The sequence below is a fragment of the Camellia sinensis genome, chromosome 1, assembly GCF_055761805.1.
Source record: "Camellia sinensis isolate YWXY chromosome 1, ASM5576180v1, whole genome shotgun sequence".
Lineage (NCBI taxonomy): Eukaryota > Viridiplantae > Streptophyta > Magnoliopsida > Ericales > Theaceae > Camellia > Camellia sinensis.
This window is the reverse complement of record NC_138961.1, coordinates 250,935,435-250,959,808: the sequence shown is the minus strand read 5'-3', so window position 1 is coordinate 250,959,808 and position 24,374 is coordinate 250,935,435. Positions and strand designations below refer to the sequence as shown.

The 24,374-nt window shown below is 36.5% G+C and overlaps 1 protein-coding gene and 1 long non-coding RNA gene across 13 annotated transcripts; one reads left to right on the top strand and one right to left on the bottom strand.

The window, feature by feature from the left end:
• Window positions 1-712: 712 nt before the first annotated feature.
• LOC114255879 (uridine/cytidine kinase UKL1, chloroplastic) lies at window positions 713-23,680 on the bottom strand. Of its 12 annotated transcripts, none has more exons than XR_014348815.1 (16): window positions 22,910-23,680; window positions 22,554-22,645; window positions 21,217-21,286; window positions 20,949-21,067; window positions 19,292-19,388; window positions 18,565-18,644; window positions 17,373-17,567; window positions 16,485-16,568; window positions 16,313-16,373; window positions 15,374-15,434; window positions 14,558-14,651; window positions 14,388-14,460; window positions 14,064-14,146; window positions 9,115-9,228; window positions 8,851-8,953; window positions 713-966 (listed from the first exon to the last, which is right to left on the bottom strand). XR_014348815.1 is itself a non-coding variant. In XM_082902148.1 (16 exons), the coding sequence occupies exons 1-15, from the start codon at window positions 23,058-23,060 to the stop codon at window positions 1,616-1,618; spliced, it is 1,386 nt and encodes a 461-aa protein (XP_082758274.1). In that variant the 5' UTR covers window positions 23,061-23,680; the 3' UTR covers window positions 713-966; window positions 1,574-1,615. The 12 variants fall into 12 exon arrangements, 9 of the variants coding, with proteins under 9 accessions (XP_082758274.1, XP_028051215.2, XP_028051216.2 ...); XM_082902148.1 differs by lacking the exon at window positions 9,115-9,228 and adding an exon at window positions 1,574-1,638; XM_028195414.2 differs by lacking the exon at window positions 9,115-9,228.
• On the top strand, window positions 9,472-11,953 carry LOC145806135 (uncharacterized). The gene is made up of 2 exons (XR_014348822.1): window positions 9,472-9,714; window positions 9,970-11,953. It is a non-coding gene; the product is annotated as an uncharacterized LOC145806135 (long non-coding RNA).
• Window positions 23,681-24,374: the final 694 nt, after the last annotated feature.

Sequence of the window (24,374 nt, the reverse complement as noted above, 5' to 3'; positions counted from 1 at the left end):
ACATCCCACCGGCTCCAGGTGATGTGGTTAAGGCTTTGACCACATCGCATTTTCTCTGGAAAATCAGTCAATCTCAGCGTAGTGTGAAGGCGATAAAAGTGATGCTTGTGGTTTATAAGTAATAGCTCGGTCTAGTATTCCATGTGGACCAATAACAAGAAAAGAGGAATCCAGTCTTGGTACGCGTCAATACCATTTGGCGGTGCGACAAATACTATTTGGTAGTTTTGGTCTCTACAGGTATAAGAAATGTAAAGGAGAGCACGGCCACCTGTCTAGAGAAGGACAACAGATGTAGTGCACCCACAATCTCTGAGACTGCATGGCCAGCCTTGAAAAGGAGGAGCATACAGACGTTAGAGGTAAGCAATTTCAAACTCTCTCTTTCTTTCTACAGTGCTCTGCCTTCTTTCTTCTCTTAAAAAGTTAACTTGACCGTCAGAAGGGTTTTCCAGCAACCCACCTGCCAGTAGCTCACAGTGTTTTGTTCACAGTACGACAGAGTTCTAACGGAGTGAGACGAGCTTGGTAGCAAAGAGGTACAGTGCGAGGCGAATATTTCTGTTACAACCCAAACCCGCCCCTATAGGTTTAACATCATAACCGGCCAGTAATCCTTAGATTACCAAAGGCCTCTTAATAGAATAACATATAGTTAGGGGCTGCGAAAGCAAACATATAAAATATTCATAGTCCGTTGAGCTGTGAAGACATTAATAGGACAGATAATCTTAAACTTTTATAAACTTACGAGTGACGTTAGAAGATACAGTATTTACACGTCACTCCATGTACATATAAATAGAAAACTTGTCCGTAAATCAAAAGAAACAAAGCCTAATACATTCATCAAAAATAGCCACTAAACTTGACTTAATCCGAAACCTCCTCGGGAGGCACAAAGGTTGGCTGACAAAACTGAGACACTATGTCCTCAACTCTGAGCCTGGTCACGTCCCTGATCACCTACATACATAATGTAAATAATGAGCTAGAACCCAGTAAATAATAACAGGGTGAAGGGTTAAATAAATGTTGTCCATAATGGTTATAGAAAACAGAATTCAGTAGATATCAGAAATGGATTCATAATCATGTTCAGAAATCATAGTTCATAATAGATACAGATTCAGAATCATACACATAATCAGAATTTGTAGTTAATCATACGTGGTATATTCATTAACACTAGCAGAAACAGTTGACCCATAAAGGGACAGCCATAAAGGCATACAATTGACCCATAAAAGGATGGCCATAAAGGCATATAATTGACTCACGTGCACGGAGATGGTACAGTTGACTCATGAGACGTACAGTTGGCCCATAAATGGGTCATATACATAAGGATCCATAACAGTTGGCTCATGAGACATACAGTTGACCCATAATTAGGACGTAACAGAACAGATAACAGATGTCATCAGAAGTTAAGAATGCCACGAATATATTTCAGAAATATTGGACAACCATTCATTTATGCAGAAAATAATTATATTTCAAAAAACAGATCATCTTATATCATTCAGAAAATACTTATAATTGAATATAGTTTTACAAAATTATTACTCACAATCAACAGATGGCTCCAAGGTAAATAGACAAAATGGGCAAATCAGACGTCTTGTGGCGCGTGACCTACACAGTTACAGAACGAACATATACTGAATTGCACACCAGGAAATGCTAACTTAGTTCTTTCTTGTTGGTGTGTTTCTACTTCTTTATCCTCATTATGGTGTCTTAATCTTGGCCTAGAAATGCCTATGATGCAATGAGGATGCAAAAATGCACTTGAAAACACTTAGTTAAAAATGCTGGAAATAGGGGTCCCACTCGAGCGAAACTTCCCTCGCTCGAGCGAACATGCAAACATGTGAAGAGATGCTCGAGCGTGAATTCCCCCGCTCGAACGGTCTGTAAACTGTGCAAAAGTGCTGGTTGCTTGATTTTTCGGCTTGATATTCACTTGGCGCTCGCTCGAGCGTGAGAGACATGCCTTCACTCGAGCACAACTTTTGTCGCTCGAGCGGCCTGCAAAACATAAGAACTTCTAGGAGCGTGCATTTCACACTCAAGCAGATTTCTGGTTGCTCGAGCGAAAATGCAAGATCACAGAGTGATCGCTAGAGCTGAGAATCCGTCGCTCGAGCGGAGAAGCAAAATCTGGAATTTCCAAATTGCTCTTCTCAACTCCAAATTCAAATCCAAGGCTATAATTCACATCCTTTTGGGCCCAAAACTTAAGACAACATGTGTAAACTTGTAAAATATGAAGGTTTAAAGATCATTTCATGAAATCAAAGCTCAAAAGTATGTCAATTGTGCAACATTCAACTTGAAATCTAAGAAGATGATGTGAACATGTCATGCATGTATTCATTTGAGTTCATAGCTTCCAAAACATGATCAAATGAGATATTCTACTAAAAAACTTGGTGAATTCCTACACTACAACCAAAATATGAACATGCATGTGAAAATTCTTATAAAAACAATTTCAAAACTTCATGATATGAACATGCATGTATGATTTGAATTACAATTCTTTAATCCTAGCTCATTCTCATGTTAGTCCACCTCATTTACTTGAATTCTTACAAAAACTACCTCAATTACACAACTAAGGGTTAGATTCCTTACCTAGGCTTGTAAAGATGAGAGCTAGAAGCTTAATTTTGAGTTTCTAAGTCCAAATCCTTCAATTCTAGTAAATTCTTGCTCAATTTCTTCAATCCTCTAGTTGATATCCAACTTCCTTCTCTCTCTCTTTCTCACATTGAGCTCAAAGATGAGGGAATAAGGGTGTAAAAATGTATAGGAGAGGTAGGAGTGGCCTTATATAAGCTTACTTAGTGGTATTTAATTAATTTGGCTTAAGCTAAGCAAAGTGGTATTAATTAATCTAATTTAATTGTTCCGAATCGAATTTCAATTGAACTTACCATAAAATTCTAAAAATCCTTATTATCACCAATTCAAGTCAATTTCTGAATCGGATACCGTAAGGCCTTCAATTCGCCAACCGAAACAAAAACACAAACAGATAAGCACAATATTGCAACACACACATGCAATTTAATTCAGAATTTCTCTTAATTACTGATTAAGCTTATTTAATCACGAATTACTGTAAATCAGAGGTCAGGATTGTTACAATTTCTCTCTCGCACACAACCTATAGAAAGAGACCCACCAGCAGGACACACAATGGACCTTACTCACCTTGCCGTAATAAGAGGTCAGGTCATGATCAAAGTACAGTACAATAATACAAGGATATTTTGTGCCCCTCAAGAATCGAACCATGCTCTCCCATGTGGGATACAAGTGTGTAATCCCCTTGGGCACCACCACCAGTGGTAAAGTTTATCATTGATTTGACTGCCAGTATAATTTTCGCTTATTTTTAAAAACATGTACTTAATTGTAATTTCTCCAACTATCTGTTATGTAGTTAAACTTGTTAGTCAGTGAACTTTTTGAGATTAACCTTTGAATTCTTTATTATAAATAAAACATTTTTTTAATGATTTGACTGGAATTTTTCCTTACCTTCATAAACATTTGATTTTATTTATTTTTCTATGAGGTTTGTCTTTCATTGGCCCCAAAATCATTGAGATGTAATCTGTTTTAAAGGTTATTGTAAACAATTATTAAATGAGAACACAGATTTTGGAGTCTCAGCCAAATGTCATTTTTGGTTGTGATATATTCATATATTTAAAGTAAGGAAGCTTGCCTCCAGTCCGAGATCAGACTGGACGGTATTGTTCAGTCCGTAGGGGTTCACCACAGGTTCCGTTTTGATAAACCGAACCGTTGAATGTGTAGAACTCGTCGAGTACTATATGCTTGTAAAAAATCACGTTGATCGGATATCGATAGTTATCTCATTGGATCAGTTTTTTTTCAACTGTTAATTTGTTTACTGTTCATTTTTTTTATACAAAACTGATTTAATCACATAGCTATTGATGTCCGATCAACGTAATTTTTTACAAGCACATAGTACTTGACGAGATCTGCACATTGAACGGTTCAGATTAACAAAATGGGACCCATGATGGACCCCCACAGACCAAATAGTATCATCTAGTCTGATCTCAGACTGGAGGCAAACTGCTTCCTTAAAGTAATTTAATATGTCATTTATCATCATTATTTAAATGTAATGGATCTCATTGCTTATGTTTGTTGTTAATACCATATTTTATGTAAGGGCCATGCTACAGACCCCCACTGACAATCCCCAGTGAGGTGTCACCCCCCTATTGGCTGAAAATAAAAAAAAAATAAAAAAAAAAGGCAAACAGTTTTTGGGCCAATGAAAAACGACCCCCAGTGACCCCCACTGGGGGTGTTAGGCATTTTTCTTTATGTAATCTGTCTTTTATTGACTCCAAAATCATTGAGATGTAATCTGTCTTAAAGGTTATTGCAGAAAATTATTAAGGGTTGGTTTGGCATGTTGAGAAAAAGTCAAAAAGTTACTCAAAATGAAAAAAAGTTATTACTATTCACAAATTAAAAATATAAAAAAAAATCAATTTCCACAATATTAGTACAATCCAAAAAGCTACACAGTGATGGTACTGAAGTGATGGGAAATTTACGCAGTGATGGTACAAAAAAAAATAGATATATATTCATTAAATTGAAGGGCATTGTTGGGTCCGTGGAGGCCCACCACAGATCCCGTTTCGATAATCCGAACCATTCAATGTGTAGAACTTGTCGAGTATTATATGCTTGAAAAAAATTACATTGATCGGATATGGATAGTTATGTGATCAAATCAGATTTTTTTCCAGCCGTCTATTATTCGCCATCCATTTTTCTCATACAAAACTGTTTTGATCACATAGCTATTGATATCCGATCAAAGTGATTTTTTAATGAGTTCTACACATTAAACGGTTTGGATTACTGAAATGGGACCCGTGGTGGGCCCCAACGGGCCCAACAGTACCCATGTAGCCTCATGCTATATATGCATATGTTCAAATTCTTCTCACCATTTCGACCATTCTGTACAATCCTTTTGTAGCACTGTCACTGATGAGTCTAGAACGTACGGGTAAAAACGTAATTTTACTATTTCATATAATATTTTAATACACATTTTTTCATAAAAAAACAAAAAGTTATCCCAAGCAACCATCTTTTTTTCCTCTACTTTTTAGCTCAAAAAGTCAAAAGTGTACTTATTTAGGACACCCCAAACATCCCCTAAATGGGAACATAATTTTGGAATCTCAGCCAAATGTCATTTTTGGTTATGATTATATTTATATATTTAAAGTAATTTAGTATGTCATTTATCATCATTATTGAAATGTAACGGATCTCATTACTTATGTTCATTGTTAATACCGTATTAACATATATTACGTGATAAACATAGTAGCATTATTACAATTTAATTGCTTGAGTCTAGACATAGTAATAATAGTATCTAGAAATTTATAAAAATTAGAACTCAAAGCTGATCATACTTGTAAGTTATTTTTATTTTTTTCGTGGGGTTGGATGGTTGGGCAAAATATCAAAAATAACTGGGGGATTATTTTTGTTTTTTTGTTTTTATAGAAAGAAGTTTGTTTATTTTTTATTTTTATTTATTTATTTTTTTGAGTTGGGAATCCACCATTGAATTTATGCTTGGCCTCTTTAAACTTGATTTTTTTTTTTTTGAAAAAAAACTATTTTTTTAAAAGAAAGATCTACTTAACTTTTAAAATAAAAAACATTTTTTAAACATTTATCAAACACATCAATTTCTTTTAACAATAATTTTATCTTAGAAAGTAAAAAATTTACTAAATGGCCTTCGGTCAAACCAACTCTTACTCTCTCAAAGAGTATTATAATTCATTTATGATATTTTCTTGTTGACTCAAGTTTAGATAAATCATAATAATAATGAATTCATAGGTTAAGCAAGTCGTCCATAGGAGGAATAACATATTCAAATTTTCCATCAATAGCTGAAAAATAAATATAAATAATATAAGACTTCCAAGCAGGCTATATATATATAAAATCTGTAACTTCCAAACATGTCAGTTTTCATGGGGTGCACTGCACACTATATTTATAGCTGAGCCACCCTGATGGCCACACAGCAAAGTTGGCGCCACCATGAATCATGATTTTAGTAAAAAACAAATGAAAATAATAATAATAATAATAAATACTACCATACGTATAATATAAACTAATAAATTTTTCAAATTCCTTTTATTTATTATCATATTATTTGCTTGTCACGTTAGTTAGTAATTTTTATTTTTATTTTATAGAATGTAATAACTTATAAAATATATGCTAATTAAGAATTGGATATTTTTTTTAAGATTTCTGATATTATGATTTTATAGTATAAAGGACATCAAATATTTTTATGATGTCTAAGGTCCCTTAACAGGATCCAGAGAAATTTCAGTTCCAGAGAAATTCTCTCCAGAGAAAATTGAAATTTATCTGAGTACCAAATAAATCTAGAGAAAATTGTGGAAAGGAAATTTGTATGGCTATCCAGGAAATTTCTTTGACTTCGCAAATTTCTCTGACTCTATTAATTACAATTAAACCTATGTCTAACAAACCCACAAACCCACAAATTTCTCTGGTCCAAAACCAGAGAAATTCTCTTCAAATCAGAGAAATTCTCTAGATTGAAACCAGAGAAATTCTCTCTATTTACAGTAAAGTTGTACTTTTATGAACAGAACTTGGTGATTGTACATTGATCTAGGAAATTTCTCTGACTTTACAAACCAGAGAAATTCTCATCTCCAATCCAGAGAAATTCACTTAACCCAGAGAAATTCTCCCTCTCCAACCCAAACCAAAGAAATTCTTCCTCTCCAATCTAGAGAAATTCCAATTTCTGTGATTGGGATGCCAGAGATGGAGGCAAATTTCTCTGCTTTAACATCATGGGCAACTTTGTATACTTCAAGAAGATAAATAACTAACAAAAAACCTCAATTCAATTCAATTCAATGGGATTCTTAAATAAGAACCAACCATATATGTACTAACTAACAAAAAGCAGTTTCTTCTTTTCTTTCTGATTTTTCATTTCATTTATTTTCTTCCCCCTACCCTTCATGCTTTGTTTGGAGAATAGATTTATGTAGGGATTTGTTGATGGAAAAAGTGAAGGAAAAAAAAAATTCTACTACATTCACTTTTCCATTCATTTTTCTTCTCTCACCTCAAATCCTTTCACTAATCCAAAGTTCCAAACACAAACACCTCCTTTCTTGGAGAATAGGCAAAATATGTCTTCTATTATCTTGGTAGCTGAGAAAGAGAATGCTGGAAAGGAATTTAAATTGGAGAACCAAAAATTCACAAAACTGTTCGAACAACAGAAACATGCAGTTCTTCCCAGATCAGGTTAATTTGTCTTTTGGATCCTCATCTCCAATCAGATCGTCGTAAGTAACAAGTACCCTCATTCTATCATGAACAGATGCCCATTTCCTCCCAGCATCGAACTGCTCAAGTTGGTTTTTCACATGAGCTTTCGGCCCTCACGTCTGCTGCGAAGAACCTCGGCAACACCGCGCGAGAGACGAGCTCGATGTCGCGGATCTTCAGTCCGGTGTAGGAGATGAAGATGAGCGCCTGGATCGCGAGGGCTTCGGAGACGAAGATGTATGCGATTGCGATGAGAGGGAAGGAGAGGAGGAGAACGAGGCCGGGAATCTCCACTAGGTAAAGCTTTGAGAATTGTTGGAAGATGAGGGGGACTGAGAGTCGGGTTGTTGGGAGTGGTGGTGGGTCACATGATGAAGATAGTATAAAGGAATGAAATTTCTCTGATGTATGTTTAAGGACCTTAGATATCAAAAAATAATTTTGTGAATCTCTTCCATTACGAAAAGTGGGAGAGGGACCCTAGATCAATTTTCCCATTAAAAAAATCTTTATTTATTGTGATTACATTACTACTCTCCAAAATTTTTATATATATTAGTGTGCGCGCCGGGAAAAGGGAGGGTGCTATCACATCACAACATTTCAGTTGAAATTTGTCTTGATTCATATTATAAGGTTCGTTAACGTATCATATATATAAAAAAATAGGTTAATCAAACATGTATACCCCATGATTAGACCCTAATTATTTTTTTAAAAAGGTATGCTAATCGTATTTAAAATATATATATAAATGTGGTTTTATTATGAGCTACAAATGTCTAATTATTTTAATTTTTTTTATAGATAACCTACTCAACAAATCCTACAATATGAATTATTTGAATTATCAAAATAAATTCGGAAAATGCCCTCACGACACCACAAGACACATCACGCTCCCTAGATTCGTGTGTTTCCATCCGATAAATGTGCTTTTAAATTTGTAAGATATAAATTTTAATTTTAAATTAAAAGTATATATATTATGTATTGTTCAAGTGATAAAAATATTATAAATTAAAAGTACATATGTTGTTCAAGTGATGAAAATGTTGTTTTCCAAATTGAAGGTCTTGGGAGTAATGATACTACTAAGGTTTGTTTTTGGTGGGATTCAATGGTGGGCATAGAAGTGGAAAAAAAAAAATCATGTTTTTATTTTTAGATGGGAAAATCATGTTGACCATGTTCAAATACTATCAAGTACACTGATTTTTAAAGCAAAGAAAAGCAAAAGCAATATAAATAAATACAAGAAAGTTATAGTCAAATGCAAATTGATGTTTCATTTATCCACACATGGATCTAATTTAAATTAAGCCATCCGGTACTGGATCATAATCTCTACATTTCAATAATATATGGTTTAATCATCAGTGCCAAAGTAACGATCCCCGAACTCTCCCATACCTGGTATGACACGAAATTCTTCATTCAGTGCCGCGTCAATCTCTGATGTGACAATTTTCAAGAAAGGGAACCGTTTGCACACACGATGTATTCCTTCAGGGGCCTAAATGCAATGTAACACCATAAAATCATCACATATGAGGATTTTTATATATATAACACCATAAAATCATCACATATGAGGATTTATATATATATATATATATATATAAGTTATTATTTTTTTTTTGATAACTCAGGATGTCTGAACCAGCTTGCGCACACCTCAACTAATCCCTGGGGAACCAATCCCACCGTCCACTAGCGGGGGCACATTTAAAGTCAGAGCAAGCTTGCGCGCACCTCGACTAATCCCTGGGAGACCAATCCCACCGTCCACTAGCGGGAGGGCCATTTAAAGTCCGAACAGAGCTCTGTATGGAATGACCCAACACAAGAATTGATAGCATCTAAGAGGTTTTGAACCTGAGATTTAGAGAGGAGCAAACTCCTAAAACCCAAGCCTTCACCATTAGGGAGACCAATCCCACCGTCCACTAGCGGGAGGGCCATTTAAAGTCAGAGCAGAGCTCTGTATGGAATGACTCAACACAAGAATTGATAGCATCTAAGAGGTTTTGAACCTGAGATTTAGAGAGGAGCAAACTCCTAAAACCCAAGCCTTCACCATTAGGCCAACCCTTGGAGGTTATATATACGAGTTATTATATATCTGACTGTTGGTTTCTATGCATATGTATGCACAAAATCTGATATATGATAATTTGAGGGATTGAAAGTGTTAGACAAATTGATATAGAGAGAAATTATATAAATTGATATAGAGAGAAATTGTATGTATTATAATTGCTGTGTATTGATTTTGTATATTGTGCCTGTTTGGCAGAAATTATAATCAGCTTATTTCAGCTTTCAGCTTAATTTAAACTATTTTGATGTGTTTGGTTTAGCTTATAGCTTATAGCTTATAGCTTTTTGGAAGTCAGAAATCAGCTTATTCTTTGAGTGGGGCAGAAGATGCTTTAAGAATAAGTCAGAAATCAGCTTATGTTCATAGTTATAAGCTATAAGCTGTTTAGGCATAAGCTATAAGTACTTTCCCACAGCTCTACCAAACAGGACTATTACAAGCTATTATATAGGAGAGGTTTTGGGAGTAGGTGAGGTAGGTGAGTGGTGGTAGTGGATGGTAGTGGAGGTGGTGGGTGGTAGTGGTGTAGTGGGTTAGGTTTAGTGGGTGTAGTGGGTTAGGTTTAGTGGGTTTAACAGCCCCCTCAAACTCAAGGAGGTTAGACACAAACCAACTTGAGTTTGGAGAGAGTAACAAAACAGAAAAATAAGCTGACAAATAAAATTAAAAATGGGATAGGAGACACTGTATGGTCGTGTCGGACCGTTGTAGCAGACAGTTTACGGGGTCATGTCGGACCGTTGTAGAAGACAGTTTACGGGGTCATGTCGGACCGTTGTAGCAGACAGTTTACGGGGTCATGTCGGACCGGTGTAGCAGGACAGTTTACGGGGTCATGTCGGACCGGTGTAGCAGGACAGTTTACGGGGTCATGTCGGGGTCATGTCGGACCGGTGTAGCAGGACAGTTTACGGGGTCATGTCGGACCGGTGTAGCAGGACAGTTTACGGGGTCATGTCGGACCGATGTAGAAGACACTGTGTGGTCGTGTCAAACCGATGTAGAAGACAGTTTATGGGGTCATGTCGGACCGTTGTAGCAGGACAGTTTACGGGGTCATGTCGGACCGATGTAGCAGCTGACCGGAATCAATGTCGGGACAGTTTATGGGGTCATGTCGGACCGTTGTAGAAAGTTGTGGTGGTGCACCAAGGGGGCGACTTAGGGAGTGCGCCATGAGCGACTTATACATGATACTGTGTATAACCCCCCCTCAAACTCAAATAGGTGTGAAGATAGAAACCTATTTGAGGTTGAAACAAAGGGATTGATAAAGCTGACCGGTGTAGAAGACACTGTATGAGTGTGTATATAGGCTGCCCAAAAGATATACATGGATGTAGATATCGAGCCCTCAAAAGTCGTTCCCTCAAAAGGTGTGTCATCAAAAGGCGTGCCCGAGTCATGAAAAGACGTGCCATGAAAAGGCGTGCCAGGTTGTCGGCGTCAAGAGGCGCGCGATGCGCGTGGCTGCCTCGGCTATTTAACAGAGCCTGAGGCCGAGGCAGAAGCAAAAAAACCTGCGAAATCCTCTGTAAAACTCTGCGTTGTACTGAGAGAGAGAGGCTGTAACACTGTGGTGCTGAGAGAGAGAGTCTGTAACACTCTGTGGCGAGAGAAAATGGCTTCGTCGTCCCGTGGTCTGCTGACTCTCTTTCCCGACCTCAACGAGTCCACAGGAGAGAGAGCTGGTGCGGCGGCCAGTGAAACTCAACTAAGCGCTTCCAGTTTTGCTCCGTTGAACTTTCCGATGCGGTCTGTGGAGCAAAAAATGGCAGTGCAAATGGATGTGGAGGCGAATCAGTATACTTTGAAGGCATGTGTGGAGTCCATGACGGCGGTCACAAACTTGTCGCACCGGCTGCAGAGTAGGACAAATGAGGTGCAGCAATTAAACTCCCAGCTGGCTCTGCTCCAACGCATGTATAAGGATGCGCGAGCAGAGATAAGCGTGCTAAGGGCAGAAAACAAGGAGCTGAAGCGGAAGGCCACCGTGATGTTCCGATTTGGAGGGCCACCAGATGCGGGAGTGGATGAGCAGGGAGGAGGCAACTGGCTTGGTGGTCGAGGAAGCACGGAGGCAGCACCGTCAAGGGCCGCCCAGGATGGAGGCAAGAAGAAGAGACCGGCGGCAGAGTAGAGAAGAAAAATCCCGTCAGTAGATGTTGTTGGTTTGTTGTTGTTTGGGTGTCGATTTGTTTGTTGTTGTTGTTGTTTTTTTTTTTTTTTTTTTTTTTTTTTTTTTGGTGTAAAATTATGATCAGGGCGAAGGCCCGATAGAAATAAAATGAGTGTATTGTGCAAATCCGAATGGCTTGAAGGGATAAGACTGAGCAGAAAAATTAGATGGAATGAAAAGAAGATTTTTTTTTTTTTTTTTTTTTGTGGAAATATGGTGATCGGGGTGAGCCCCGACATGAATAAAAGGAGTTTGTGGAATGATGAAGGTTGTTTTGTTTTTTTTTTTTTTTTTTTTTTTTTTTTACAACTTACTTGGTGCTCTATTTTTTTATTGCACCAATTCCTCCTCGAGGGTTGTGTTGTGTGGGTGGAGACTAAAAAGGTGTGGGTGGAGACTAAAAAGAAAATAATAAAGAAAGGTGGGTGGTGGAAACAATGATGGTGGAGGGACAAAAAACAGCTAAGGTGGGAGAGAGGAAATAGAATATATGGAGAAGCTTTTACAGGTTGTATCAGAGAGAGAGAAGAAGTTGGGTGGGTGTGTGTGTGGTGATTCTTTAAAAACCATGCTGTTGGTTGCTATTCTAACCGAGAGTCAGAGAGAGTGAGTTGTGTCGTGCATGGAGAGAGATGTGCACCGTGTGTGTGTATTGAAGCAGCTTGTGTGTCGTCTTCTCCGTAACCTGAACTCAAGCTCAATACGGTGGCCGGAGGCGGCGCAAGGGGACCGAAGGCGGTGGCGCCGCCGCTTCTGGCGGAGGAGGGTTCATAAACCCTTGTGGGTGGTGGTGGGTCTTTGGTGGTGGAAGGAGGTAGGAAGTCTTGGAAGTTGAGTTGGTGGGTGCAGTTATAGGGTTGTTGGAGAGAAGAGAGACTGATGTCTTTCCACACTTCCTCCATTGATTTTTCTTGGGGATGAGAGATGAGATGACCACTGTGGTTTTGAAAAGTCCGATCGGACAAGATCACACCCACAATTGCAAAGTCATACCTATGGTAGAAATCCCTTGGAAGCTTTGGTGAAGAAAAGGGTTAATGAAGATAGTGATCGGCGACACAAGCGCTTGATGAAGAACAGAGAGTCTGCTGACCGTTCAAGAGCTAGAAAACAGGCATACACAAATGAGCTGGAGAATGAAGTTGGACGTTTGTTGAAAGAAAATGCTAATCTCAGAAGACAACTAGAGAGATTGCTTGAATCCAATCGTCCTTTCCTTTTTCTCTCCCTCTCAATCTCTCTCTCTCTCACTCTAATCGAATGCCGTGGGAACAAAGTGACCTTCGATGAGAGAGAAAGTAGTAAAGAGAGAAGAATCAATAAACCGAACCAGAAAGGAAAAGAGGGGCGTGACGCTATTCTGTGCCGACTGCACTGCAGTCTCTCTCTCTCTCTCTTTCTTGCAGAAGGTGAACCAGATTGACAATGGCCCTCTCTCTATCACCCGTGGCAGTGCAGGTGGATCGGTGCAGAGGTGGTGGCTGAGAAGATGAAGCAAAGCCGTGGTCAGTGAGAAGGGAAATAGAGCTGTCTGCAGAGAGAGAAATTAGAAAATTTGGATTTGTCCGGCGGACGGCCAAGGCGAGGCTGCCGCCCGCCGGTGAAGCGGAATCACTAAGTTCTTAACCTTGCTCTGATACCATGTTAGACAAATTGATATAGAGAGAAATTATATAAATTGATATAGAGAGAAATTGTATGTATTATAATTGCTATGTATTGATTTTGTATATTACAAGCTATTATATAGGAGAGGTTTTGGGAGTAGGTGAGGTAGGTGAGTGGTGGTAGTGGATGGTAGTGGAGGTGGTGGGTGGTAGTGGTGTAGTGGGTTAGGTTTAGTGGGTGTAGTGGGTTAGGTTTAGTGGGTTTAACAGAAAGAATATTTTAGTGAGTTAATGGCTTGTATTGCCAGTACTATATTGATGTTTGGACTGTAGTAGTGTGTTTGTAGAGTGTGTGCAGAGAAAGGGGAGGGAGAAAAAAATGGTGGTCTTGATGGGGGTGTGAAGATGGGGTGAGAAATGGGAGAAGAAGATGAGAGGTGTTTGGTGGTGAGAATAATATTGGTGTAGTGTTTGGTTGCTAGAGAATAATGATAATTTTGGTATTTATAGACCAAAATGCACTGACATTAGAAAATTCTGTTACCATCTAACCATCTTAACAGTCAGATAATGGAGGCGAGGTTTGTATATAATGTCAGAAAAAGTAGAAGAGGTCAATGTAATTTTAGAAACCGCAAAGGAGGTCTCTATAATTGTCAAAAATCTCAAGGGCGAACCTTGTAATTAGCACTAAATAGAAGCATGCACTTGCAACCAGCAGTGAGAAATAACTCACAGAAATGAGATTCAGAAATATTATGCGGGATTCTGGAACTCCTTTCTGTACGAGTAGATCAATTGCTTGGTTAGCAGAGTTACCTTCAAGAAAGTCCATATGGTTTGTTAGGTTGTAAATATAACAATGCATGAATTTGATTGAAAAAAAGGGATAAAAGAAGAAAAATAGAAAGAGCAAAAGGAGAGAAAAAAATCATCAGAATGTAACTCATCCTCTTTCCTGTAGGCCCATTTTGCATGACACAAACCTTAATAGATATTGAAAACAGACGAGCAAAAAACATAGGAAAAAATTTAAGGAACTACTAGGATGATGGGTTACCTGTAGCAAGAACTGGATCCAGAAGCAGCACGTGCCGTTCCGAAATATCCTTGGGAAGTTTTTCATATATAAGCTGCATAAGAGATGACAATTTACAGTTACACATCAATTCATGATCCTTGTGACAAAAAGAAAGCAAAGTCCCTGAGGAAGGCGGGAAAAAAGATCACCTGTTTCCCATCGTCACCATGACGGTGGATCAGAATTTTTCCAATTTTTATTCCTTGGCAACAAGCCCGCAATGCATTCTCCATACTTTCACCACTGTAGAAACATTTATGAACATTAGCATCAAGCACCAAGTGCAAGGATGCTATTTAACATAAATAATAATGATAATAATAATAATAATCCGCAGATGATGATTACTGGCATCACATTTTGATTTAAATAAAGTTTTGTAGTGTTTGTAGTGCTGCTGAAGTATTAAAAGAGTACTCATAAGGCAAAATATCTTTCAAGAAAAAATATCAAACAAATACACCAAAAGATTGTTCTTCCACATTGCAAAAAATCTATGCATATTTTTTTTTTTTGGGGTGCAATGTACTCTTAATTTTCTCATCCTCCTAACTAGGGGGAAGCCAAAATCGAAATAGTGGAGAAAACTAGAAACAGAAATCACATCACTTTTGAAGGGCATAAATAGAGAGGATGGTCCTGACAAAAGACACCCGCTTTTGCATCAATGTGACTTCATTCTGGGTATCACAGTGACCTTACAAAGTAAACCAAAAGAAAATTTAAAAAATGGAACCAGAAGTGGAACGGAAAAAAAACAAACTATAAGGTAGTGTCTGATTAATTACAATGGAATGATTATTCATTTAAAATATCTATTCTTGACTAAAAAAATAATTAAAAATTACATTACCAATGGAATCATAATTCACCATTATAATGGGAAATGGTTTTTATAATGAATTCAGTAAAATTATTTCCAGAACCAGAAGTGTCACTATTAAAATACCTGATTTAATGCTCACCTTCGAATAATGGAAACTCCACACAATTTCTTGCAGAAGTCAACCCCAGTATATACTGACCCTGCATTAGTATACCAACAAATTAACAAAATTTATGTTTTGGGATAGGCAACTTAAGAATACAACATAAAACAATTACATGTACCAAAAGGGAAAAAAAATGTGGACAGTTCCAATTTGCAGATAGAAATATATTGTAGTCCATTACCTTTTTTTGCTGTTTGCTTTTTCAATAAAAGGATATGCACCCCCTCTTTATGACATACAAAGTAAAGACAAACAAGAGAACAGTATGATGAATGTTAATAGCTAAATGAAGTTTAAAGTTAAAACTAATTTGCCATGAATGTTTAATTTTAGGTGTCACAGAAAACTACAAAATTATTCAACAAGAAAGAAAGCAAATGAGGAAGAAGACTAAAAGTGAGCTGGACAAATTATTTCATTCTCATGTACACTTTTTAAAAGCGAAGGAAACATATGCTTTCAGAAAAGATGATATAAAAAAAGGAATAAATCACACCCCAATGAAACAACAATCACAGTCATCATAAGTTAATCCCAACAATTTATAGTTAGTTTTAAAATCTAGTTTAGCCATATGTAGAGGAATATACCAAACCAAACCAAACCAAGCCAAGCCTTAAGTCCCATCAAATGGGGTCGGCATATGTAGAGGAATATCTTTTCATAAAATTGACACCATCAGGAGATACTAAATTATATGCTAGCAAGGAAAAACGCACAACCATATATGTAAAAAAACACAAACAAATAAAAATTGAAGGCATATAAAGTTCTCAGTTTAAATTCAGAGAATTGAAGGAAACTTGAGATAAAAAGGAAGTAGTCTACTTATATTCCAAATCTCATCAGAGAGAGAGGAAGAGACTTGAATTGAGTCCATGCCTTGCTACTAATTTTTCTCCTAAAACACACCTGTTGGAGTGACCACTTGCTTCTCAGTAAAAGGCAAATGGCCAAGTCCATGCTCCACAACCTGAAAGTCAAAAACAATAAAAGCAATGATGATTGGTAAGATTTAACATTTTTATTCTATTAACCTTTTGTAAATCAATGGAATTTGGATAAGCTAACCAGTTGAAATTACCAAACGAATAAGCCGATCCGAATAAAATACAAAATCATGCTTTGATATATCATGATCTCGAATCAGCGTATGCATACCTCTTATCTGCAGCATGGGTCTCTAGTATGATCATAACTACAACTCAAGATAAATATTCGCATTTCAATCACAGGGCATGAAAAAAATGTTAAACAATATTCCCATTCCTTTATGTCGATGTGAATGGCCTATATGCAACAGCACTCTAATGTTAACTCACTGGTTTATTGTTGTTACTGTTCACTATCCCCAAATTTTTTTTTTATACAATGTGCCACCATCCCAGAAGCAGAAACCACATCTTAGTTGTAAAGCGGCGGCTCACAGTTAAAAAGTTGTAGCCCAACCTTACTTGAGGTTAGCTTTTGTAACTACCCAAGATTTAGGGTGTGTTTGGTTTGTGTTTGTAGAGTAGTTTTGAGATAAAAAGTACGAAAACTTATTTGGTTTGTCTTTTTTCAGAAATAATTTTGAAAAATTGTTTTGGGGAGAGAGTTTTAAAAAAAGTGATTGATTTGATGTGTATAAGAGAGAGAGATTTTGGAAAGTAGGTAACCAAACAAAATTTTAAGATTTTTTTTGGAAAAGTTTGTCTGGTTTGATTACTCTTAAAAATTTGTTTGTAGAGAATTTTTTCAAAAATTTTTCTGAGAAACAAACCAAACAAGGCCTTAATTTTTTTGTATCCCCCCTCCTCTCAGAAGTTTGTCAAGATCACTGATCAATAAGATTTTGGGTGATTACCCATAATCACCCAAAAAAAGATGGTCACTAATTCAACCCCCCCCCCCAAAAAAAAAAAGGCTAAGACCACCATGGGAAATGAAAATAATAATAATAACAAAATAAAGAAGATACAAAAAGGTGTACCTGGAATGTCGATTGAATAACGTAAACATTTGAATAGATTTTGCAAAGGTTATGCTGACCAAGTTTTGTGCGGATATGTTGGACAATTAAATCAATGGCAACATGATTTTCACCTCCCCGGGGTATGATAACATCAGCATACTTCTTTGCTGGCAGGACAAAATCATCAAAAGCGGGTTTCACAAACTTTGCGTACTGCACAATCAACAAGGTATTTGCAAATTTTGTTATCCCATTATAATTAAATAATATAAATAAATCTAGTAAAGTTGCACGTTTACTAAAGGTTCCTAAAAGTAGCACACCAATAGCAATGAAAAATTAAAACCATATGAGATAAATGTGCGTGTTCCTAGACAAAATCTAAACAAAAATACAATATATTAGGGAGCGCAAAGAGAAAGAAATAGAGCCGTTCACCAAAACTCTCTACTTCTTTTTCTTTGCGCTCCCTAATATAAATGCTGCAGCCCTTTTGGCAGCATTGGTGGATACTTTATTTACTTATCAGGAAAAAATGATTCATATGAACGAGTCAAGTCTTAAACCAAGTATCTGTACTGTGCCCCTTTCCTCCAATATGAAGAGACTTGAACTTGGGTACTGATGACTTCAAGAAAATTCAGAGTGCATATGGACGAATCACCCTAGTAGTGTCAAAATATTCCATATGGCTTCCCTTCAAACACATCATCATCTTCCCCAGCCAAGCCGCCCATCTTGGTCAACAATTTCCGAATATTTGACCATAAATAGACCAAAGTTGATTCGATAACACAGGTGAGAAGGCCCACAGACATTCTATCAATCTTATTTACTTTCCTGCCTGGCAACTGGCCTACAATTATGTTCTGTGGCTAAAATCCCAGAAAATGCATAAATTCCAAGCCAAGTTCAGCAAAATTCCATCCAGGCATTCATAGCCAAAACCACATAACATTCGTGCTTACAAAATCAGCTTACTAAAGACAGAAAACATACACAGAGGGTCTCTGTTACTGTCAGTGGCCTTACCAAAGGTTTCTCAAAAACCATCCTCAGAAATTGCATGCCACCAGCATTGCATCAGATGAAAAAAGCAAACAATATCGTACAACTAAGAAAACAACACATTCCAGACTTAGTTGAATAGTAAGAATATAGTGTAAAACACAACCAAAAGAAAGAAATTAACATAAGAAAAAAGGCTTGCCTGTTCAAGCACAGAGTTTATGTCCCTACCCCTCTCAACTATATCACGCCTTATTCTACGAGCAAGCCTCACATCATCATCTATAAAATTGCAGTATCAGTCAACAAATAGAATAGGAAGACAACCAAGAGAGAAAATTTGTGATATATATAATAAAGAGATGCCTTAACATTAAAAAAGTATATCATTAATTGGACATATAAGAAAAGTAATGTACTAAAGATGGAATGAATAAAACTTGTTAAAAACTCATAATATCTAGCATAAAAATTGCTTAATATTACTACCAAAAGATTCAAGATAATAATGCCAAACATGAAGCTATGTTTATATGCATGATCATATAGAAATGCTAGAACTACAGTTTGCAAGGAGGCAGGGTGTCTATGGCCATCAAAAGGAAGCTATCTGCAATGAACATGCGCAGAGCTAATACACAAAAAAATAAAAGCAAGGCAATGGATCATCCTAAAAGAGTGAAGCTGACCTCAATAACTCAGGCCTGCATAGGATATTTACCATGACCTTTAAGCATTGAATCAACTATGTTATTCTACAATGTAGCCTCATTAGACAGAGACCTTTATTATGTACAAGATTTTCAAAAACCAGACAGCACTGCAACAATAATGTCCTACAAAACAAAGCTATAATAACAAAATTGCTACTAAAATGGACGATTTTATGGGATAATACATGAGCAATAATCTGAGTGGAGGAATGAGACCTGTGTCAACAAAAATCTTCATATTCATCAAGTTACGAACACGTGAGTCATGGAAAACTAGAATTCCCTCCAAGATAATTACATCAGATGCATTTACCTGACAAAGAACGTTAAACTGTAACTCAAAGAAGTTGAAGGAAAATTCATAAATCATCATCAAAACAACATTGTCAATATCAAAAACACAACATTCTCTCTCCGTCTGCCTCTCTGAGACACACGGGGCAGAGCAAATATTCTTGATGCAGACAATAATTACACTGATCCTCTTGTAGATGATGAAGATGACTCCTATTTCAGATCAAGAGCTTGTCCTAACATGGAAACAATTTTCAAACTCAGGCCTTTGAAAGTGATCTGAAGTTTTGGCTGTTGACAGCATGCATTTTTCTTTAAGTGGTGTGATATTGAGTAGGCATTAACCAAATTCTGACATTGAAAGAGTTTGTCTTATTTCTTTTTCACTGTCATGAAATAGCTTTCACTTGGAGACAACGAGATTAGCCTCAAAGGTGGACTCAACGTGCTCCACTCACATAAGTACAAGAATCACCAATTTATTCTTTTTTCTGTAAAATAAATAGTGACGCAAGCATTAACAGTTTCTTCGTCTCCCAAACTGCAATGAAATGCAAAATCAGCATCAGAAGTTGTCCATAAATAGGTGAAACCTGTGGTTAGTTGTTTAAGATGCCCACATAGTGGCCATGCTAGCTGGCTGCTACAGACAGAGACTGTAAATTGAGGTATGCCATCTATTCTTAGGCTAGGACCTGTTTCCTCTTTCAATATACAGGGAAAAACCGAGTCTGCAAGTTGTCAGTAAAATAAATAAAAAAAGCAATCCCAATTATGGGTGGAAAAAGATTAATTTACTAGCAAACAGGTGTGTAGAGCCAACTAAGATTACTAATGCAAGGCATGGGTATGGCCATGTCTGGTCAAATCGTAGCTAAAGCAGAACACAAATGGATAGAAACCAAGAGGAGGAGCCTGGAGCCTAACCAGGAATACTTTCACAACTTATTTCTGCTTCATTCAGCCTGAGGAGTTTGTTATTCAAAGAAAACTCCGTATCTCACAAGCCCTCTCATGGGCATTGAAAGTATCTGCCCCAAATGTTGAGAACTGTGAGAAAATTTGATTCACTCCTCTCCTCAATGAGGTCAACAACATTAAAAGCTAAATTCAGAAACAGATTCTTGCCCACACCCCCTAACAAAGGTAATTAATAATACTCAACCCAGCCCAGCCCAGCCTAACGCCCTCTTTTCCCACACCAGAATTGTTAAGAAGCTTGGCGTTTCACCTGTGAGGTTAATGTGGTAAGATAATATTAATGCAGGTGAAATTTATCCGAGAAGGGTCAAAAACAATTATTGAATTTGCAATGACTTAACAAGTCTTTATGGCTCAGATATTCTACAGACCTTGACCATAGCATGTAATAAAGGAGGACATGCATAGCCAAAATTGGGATATTAAAATGCATGATTAGCAATAACATAAAACATAGAAGTAGATTTATTCTTGACAAGTTCAAGGTCACAGCAATTCTTAACAAAATTATATAAAGGAGTTGCAAAGCTTTTATCAAGTGCGATGGATACCAAGTACCACATTAATAGTACATACAAAATGTTGCATAGAATATTACCTGCCGGAAATTGTCTGCACACCTGCGATGGTTTTTAAAATCGTATATTGGGACCTGGACAGATTGGCCACTTTTGAGTTTCTCAATGCACTCTACAAGCTGTTCGGAGTCAAAAGCATCTACACACAAGCAAACATATATTTGAGATTTGCACAAAAGCTACTGTGCATTCTACTGAATTCCAGTTGCACCATATAGTCAGCAAAGTGGACAAAAAACACCAACAGAGTTTACGTACAAATTAAAGGTTAATTATAAATTTTATTACCAGGATGATCAAAGTTATATTCATGCACTCGTTGTGCTTCTCCAGCTGTTAAGTCACGATAAAATGAATCCTACATATAAGCCACACCAAACATATATCAGGAAATTTGAAAGAGAAATATGCTTTCATAAAAGAGTGAGTAATCCAAGCCAATCAACCAGCTGTCTATCAAAATTCCTATTGCATTCCATATTGTAGCCATAGAATCCTTAACAACAAAAAGTTGAAAAATAAACATACCATACATGACATTTAACTCTTTGGTAAAAAAATCCCAACCATACACTGCCAGGTATCACTCACAATCATGGCCATAATACCAGAAGGCCGTTGTAAAGCACTCAACAAAGTGAGCTGGGTTTTTACTGGGGCCAAGTATCATTCAATGAAATCAAAAACCAAAAGAAAGAAAATTACAGAAAAAATGAAATCTAGAAAAGAAACCAAGAGAAATAAGGTGTGCAGAACACAACAACTGGTCAAAATGATCAAAAAGTTCATTACATTCACCACCGCAGTAGAACATTACACTGAGCATCAGATTTTGAGTAAGAATTATGTATACTAGCTCAAAAGCACCTATCAATGAGAGCATCAGAGAAAATATAATCATAACTAACTAACTAACTTGATATTCCAACATAACAAAAAACCATTACAGATCAAAGTATTCCAAAAAAAAAAAAAAAAATTGTATTACCACACTTTTCATATGTTTTTCTTCGAGCCTACTATTTTGGGCTTTTTACATTGCTTTTTTCTTCTTTTTTCTTTTTTTGTTGTCTTTTACTTCAATTTTTTAGATGGCATCAAACTTTAAATAAATAAGTTTAATGTCAGCCTTTTTTATATTATTAATTTGATGTTATCTAAAAATATTGCTGATAAAAAAAACACTTACAGAAGCTTATAAAGCAAGATTAAAAGTTGATGCCAAACCCAAGTATTAGTAATAACAATTTTAATTCAAGATATATCTACACTTGTCGTTTACTCACCTTACTTATCAGTCATGTATCTATGGACAATTTTGGAATTGCTGACAAATCAACATTGATGACTACTCTATTATGTTGTTAGTCAGGACTTTTAGATAAAACCAAATTTGTAGCAAATAATTTTACATTCCCGCCAAGTATGAACATCATAACAACCCTACAAGAAAGTATCACGGTGGGTGCCTAACAAACAAAAGTAGTAGAGTGCATGCAAAACATTTTACTCGTTTTTATAAAGGATTTGGCATCTATATAAGCACACAAGCATCAAGTAGAGCAATTACACAGAAAACAAAAAAAAAAAACAAAAAGAAATCCTCAAATGTTTTTAGAGTATACCTGATTGACAAGCACAACCCGATGATCATGAAGTTGTTGAATGATCAGGTCACACACTGCCGTCTTACCAGAAGCCGTACCTCCTGAAACTCCTACTCAATTTTCACAAAACATGAAAATTAAAATACAACTTCATCAAACTGAAATTTATTTCACATCAATCGTACCAACATCGTAGCCCTAAAGCACAGCGAACCGATAATAAATAGAAAAATTAATATTAATATATATATATATATAATTCAATTTAATACGGGAGAAAATCGAAAGAAAACAGAAGGAAAGCTTACAGACTTTCGATTGCAACAGATTTTCTGAGTAATCAAACGGAGAAAAGAAAAGTGAAAATAAATTACCGATGACGAAGAACTGTTTGGGGGAGTTGGAGTCGGCTAGGGTTGAAGATGACGAAGCGGAGGAGAGGACGCCGTCTAATCGTAGGCCAGAAAAATGAGGTCCCGACGCTGCCTCCATCACTACATCTACCGGCCTCCACTCCTCCGGCATTGTCTCTCTCTTCTAAAGCAGTGTTTTGTAAGGACTCCGAAAGGCGCTTCAATTTGACGCAATCTCTTGTGCTCTGATGCTCTGATTTTTGGTATCTTCAATCGTGGAGAGAGAGAGAGAGAATATGTGCGTGGTATGTTCTCACTTCTCCTCCTCCGGCATTTCTGGTGCTTGATGCGCTCTCTCTCTCTCTCTCTCTCTCTCTCTACCATCTTTTTTTCTGTTTTTGTAGTACATGGAAATTTTGTGAGTTTGCGTATGATGTAAGCTACTGCCTCGTTTGGCGGTAGATGACAAGTCTATAACGTCCTTCGGCCGAAAGAAAACGAATAAATACAAATGAATGGGCTTCTTTTCAGTCCGTTTCATATTTATGCCCGCGTCATGGGTTTTATTTTTGGAATGGACTCATCTCTAATTAGAGCAGCCTAGTTCGAGCTCGTGGGCCCTTTATGGGCCTTCAATCATCCTATTGCTATTTGTCTTAAATATTCATACGAAAAAATAATAATAATTCATTTAATAAATGTAACTATATAATTTAATTATATTTTTCTTAAATAAATAAAAATAATAATAAATAGATTTTTGTTTTTTAAAATAAATCTAATAAAATAGATGCAGTCAACAAATGAATATGATGCTTCTTTTTCTTTTCTTTTTTTATGAATGAATAAACACAAGAATTTAGAAAATCAACAAATTAGGATCATTGAAGTGGGTGATCGGTCTATGGGCCCCAACTTGATAAGAGCAGAGAGAAGGTATTTTTTTTATTTTTTTTGTAATAATCAGCTTTGTTAATATTTTATTATTCTTAAAAATAATTAAAATGATTTGATAATTATAATAATCTAATTTATCATTATAGAAAATGAATTACATCACTAATAAACTAAAATTATTTAATCGATAGATCTATATACATATTTTAGTAAACAAATTTGATCATCAAAATATATCATACGGCTCACGTACTAATATGGGAGAAAACAAATCTAGGTAGACATTAACATCACGTGTCCCTCTAAAAAAAAAAAGTAATATATTTTATTTTTGGGCAAATTACATATACCTCCCTCGAGATTCAGCTAAATTACAGATACTCCCTGAAGTTTCCGAAATTACAGATACCCCCTGAGGTTTATATTTTCATAACAAATTGTCCCTTGAAGTTTATATTTTCATAATAATTTGCCCCCTAATTTGTTATGCAAATAGTACCTTCAGGGGGATATTTGTAATTTCTCAAACCTCAGGGGAGGTATCTGTAATTTTACTAAACCTCAAGGGGCATATGTAATTTGCCCTTAT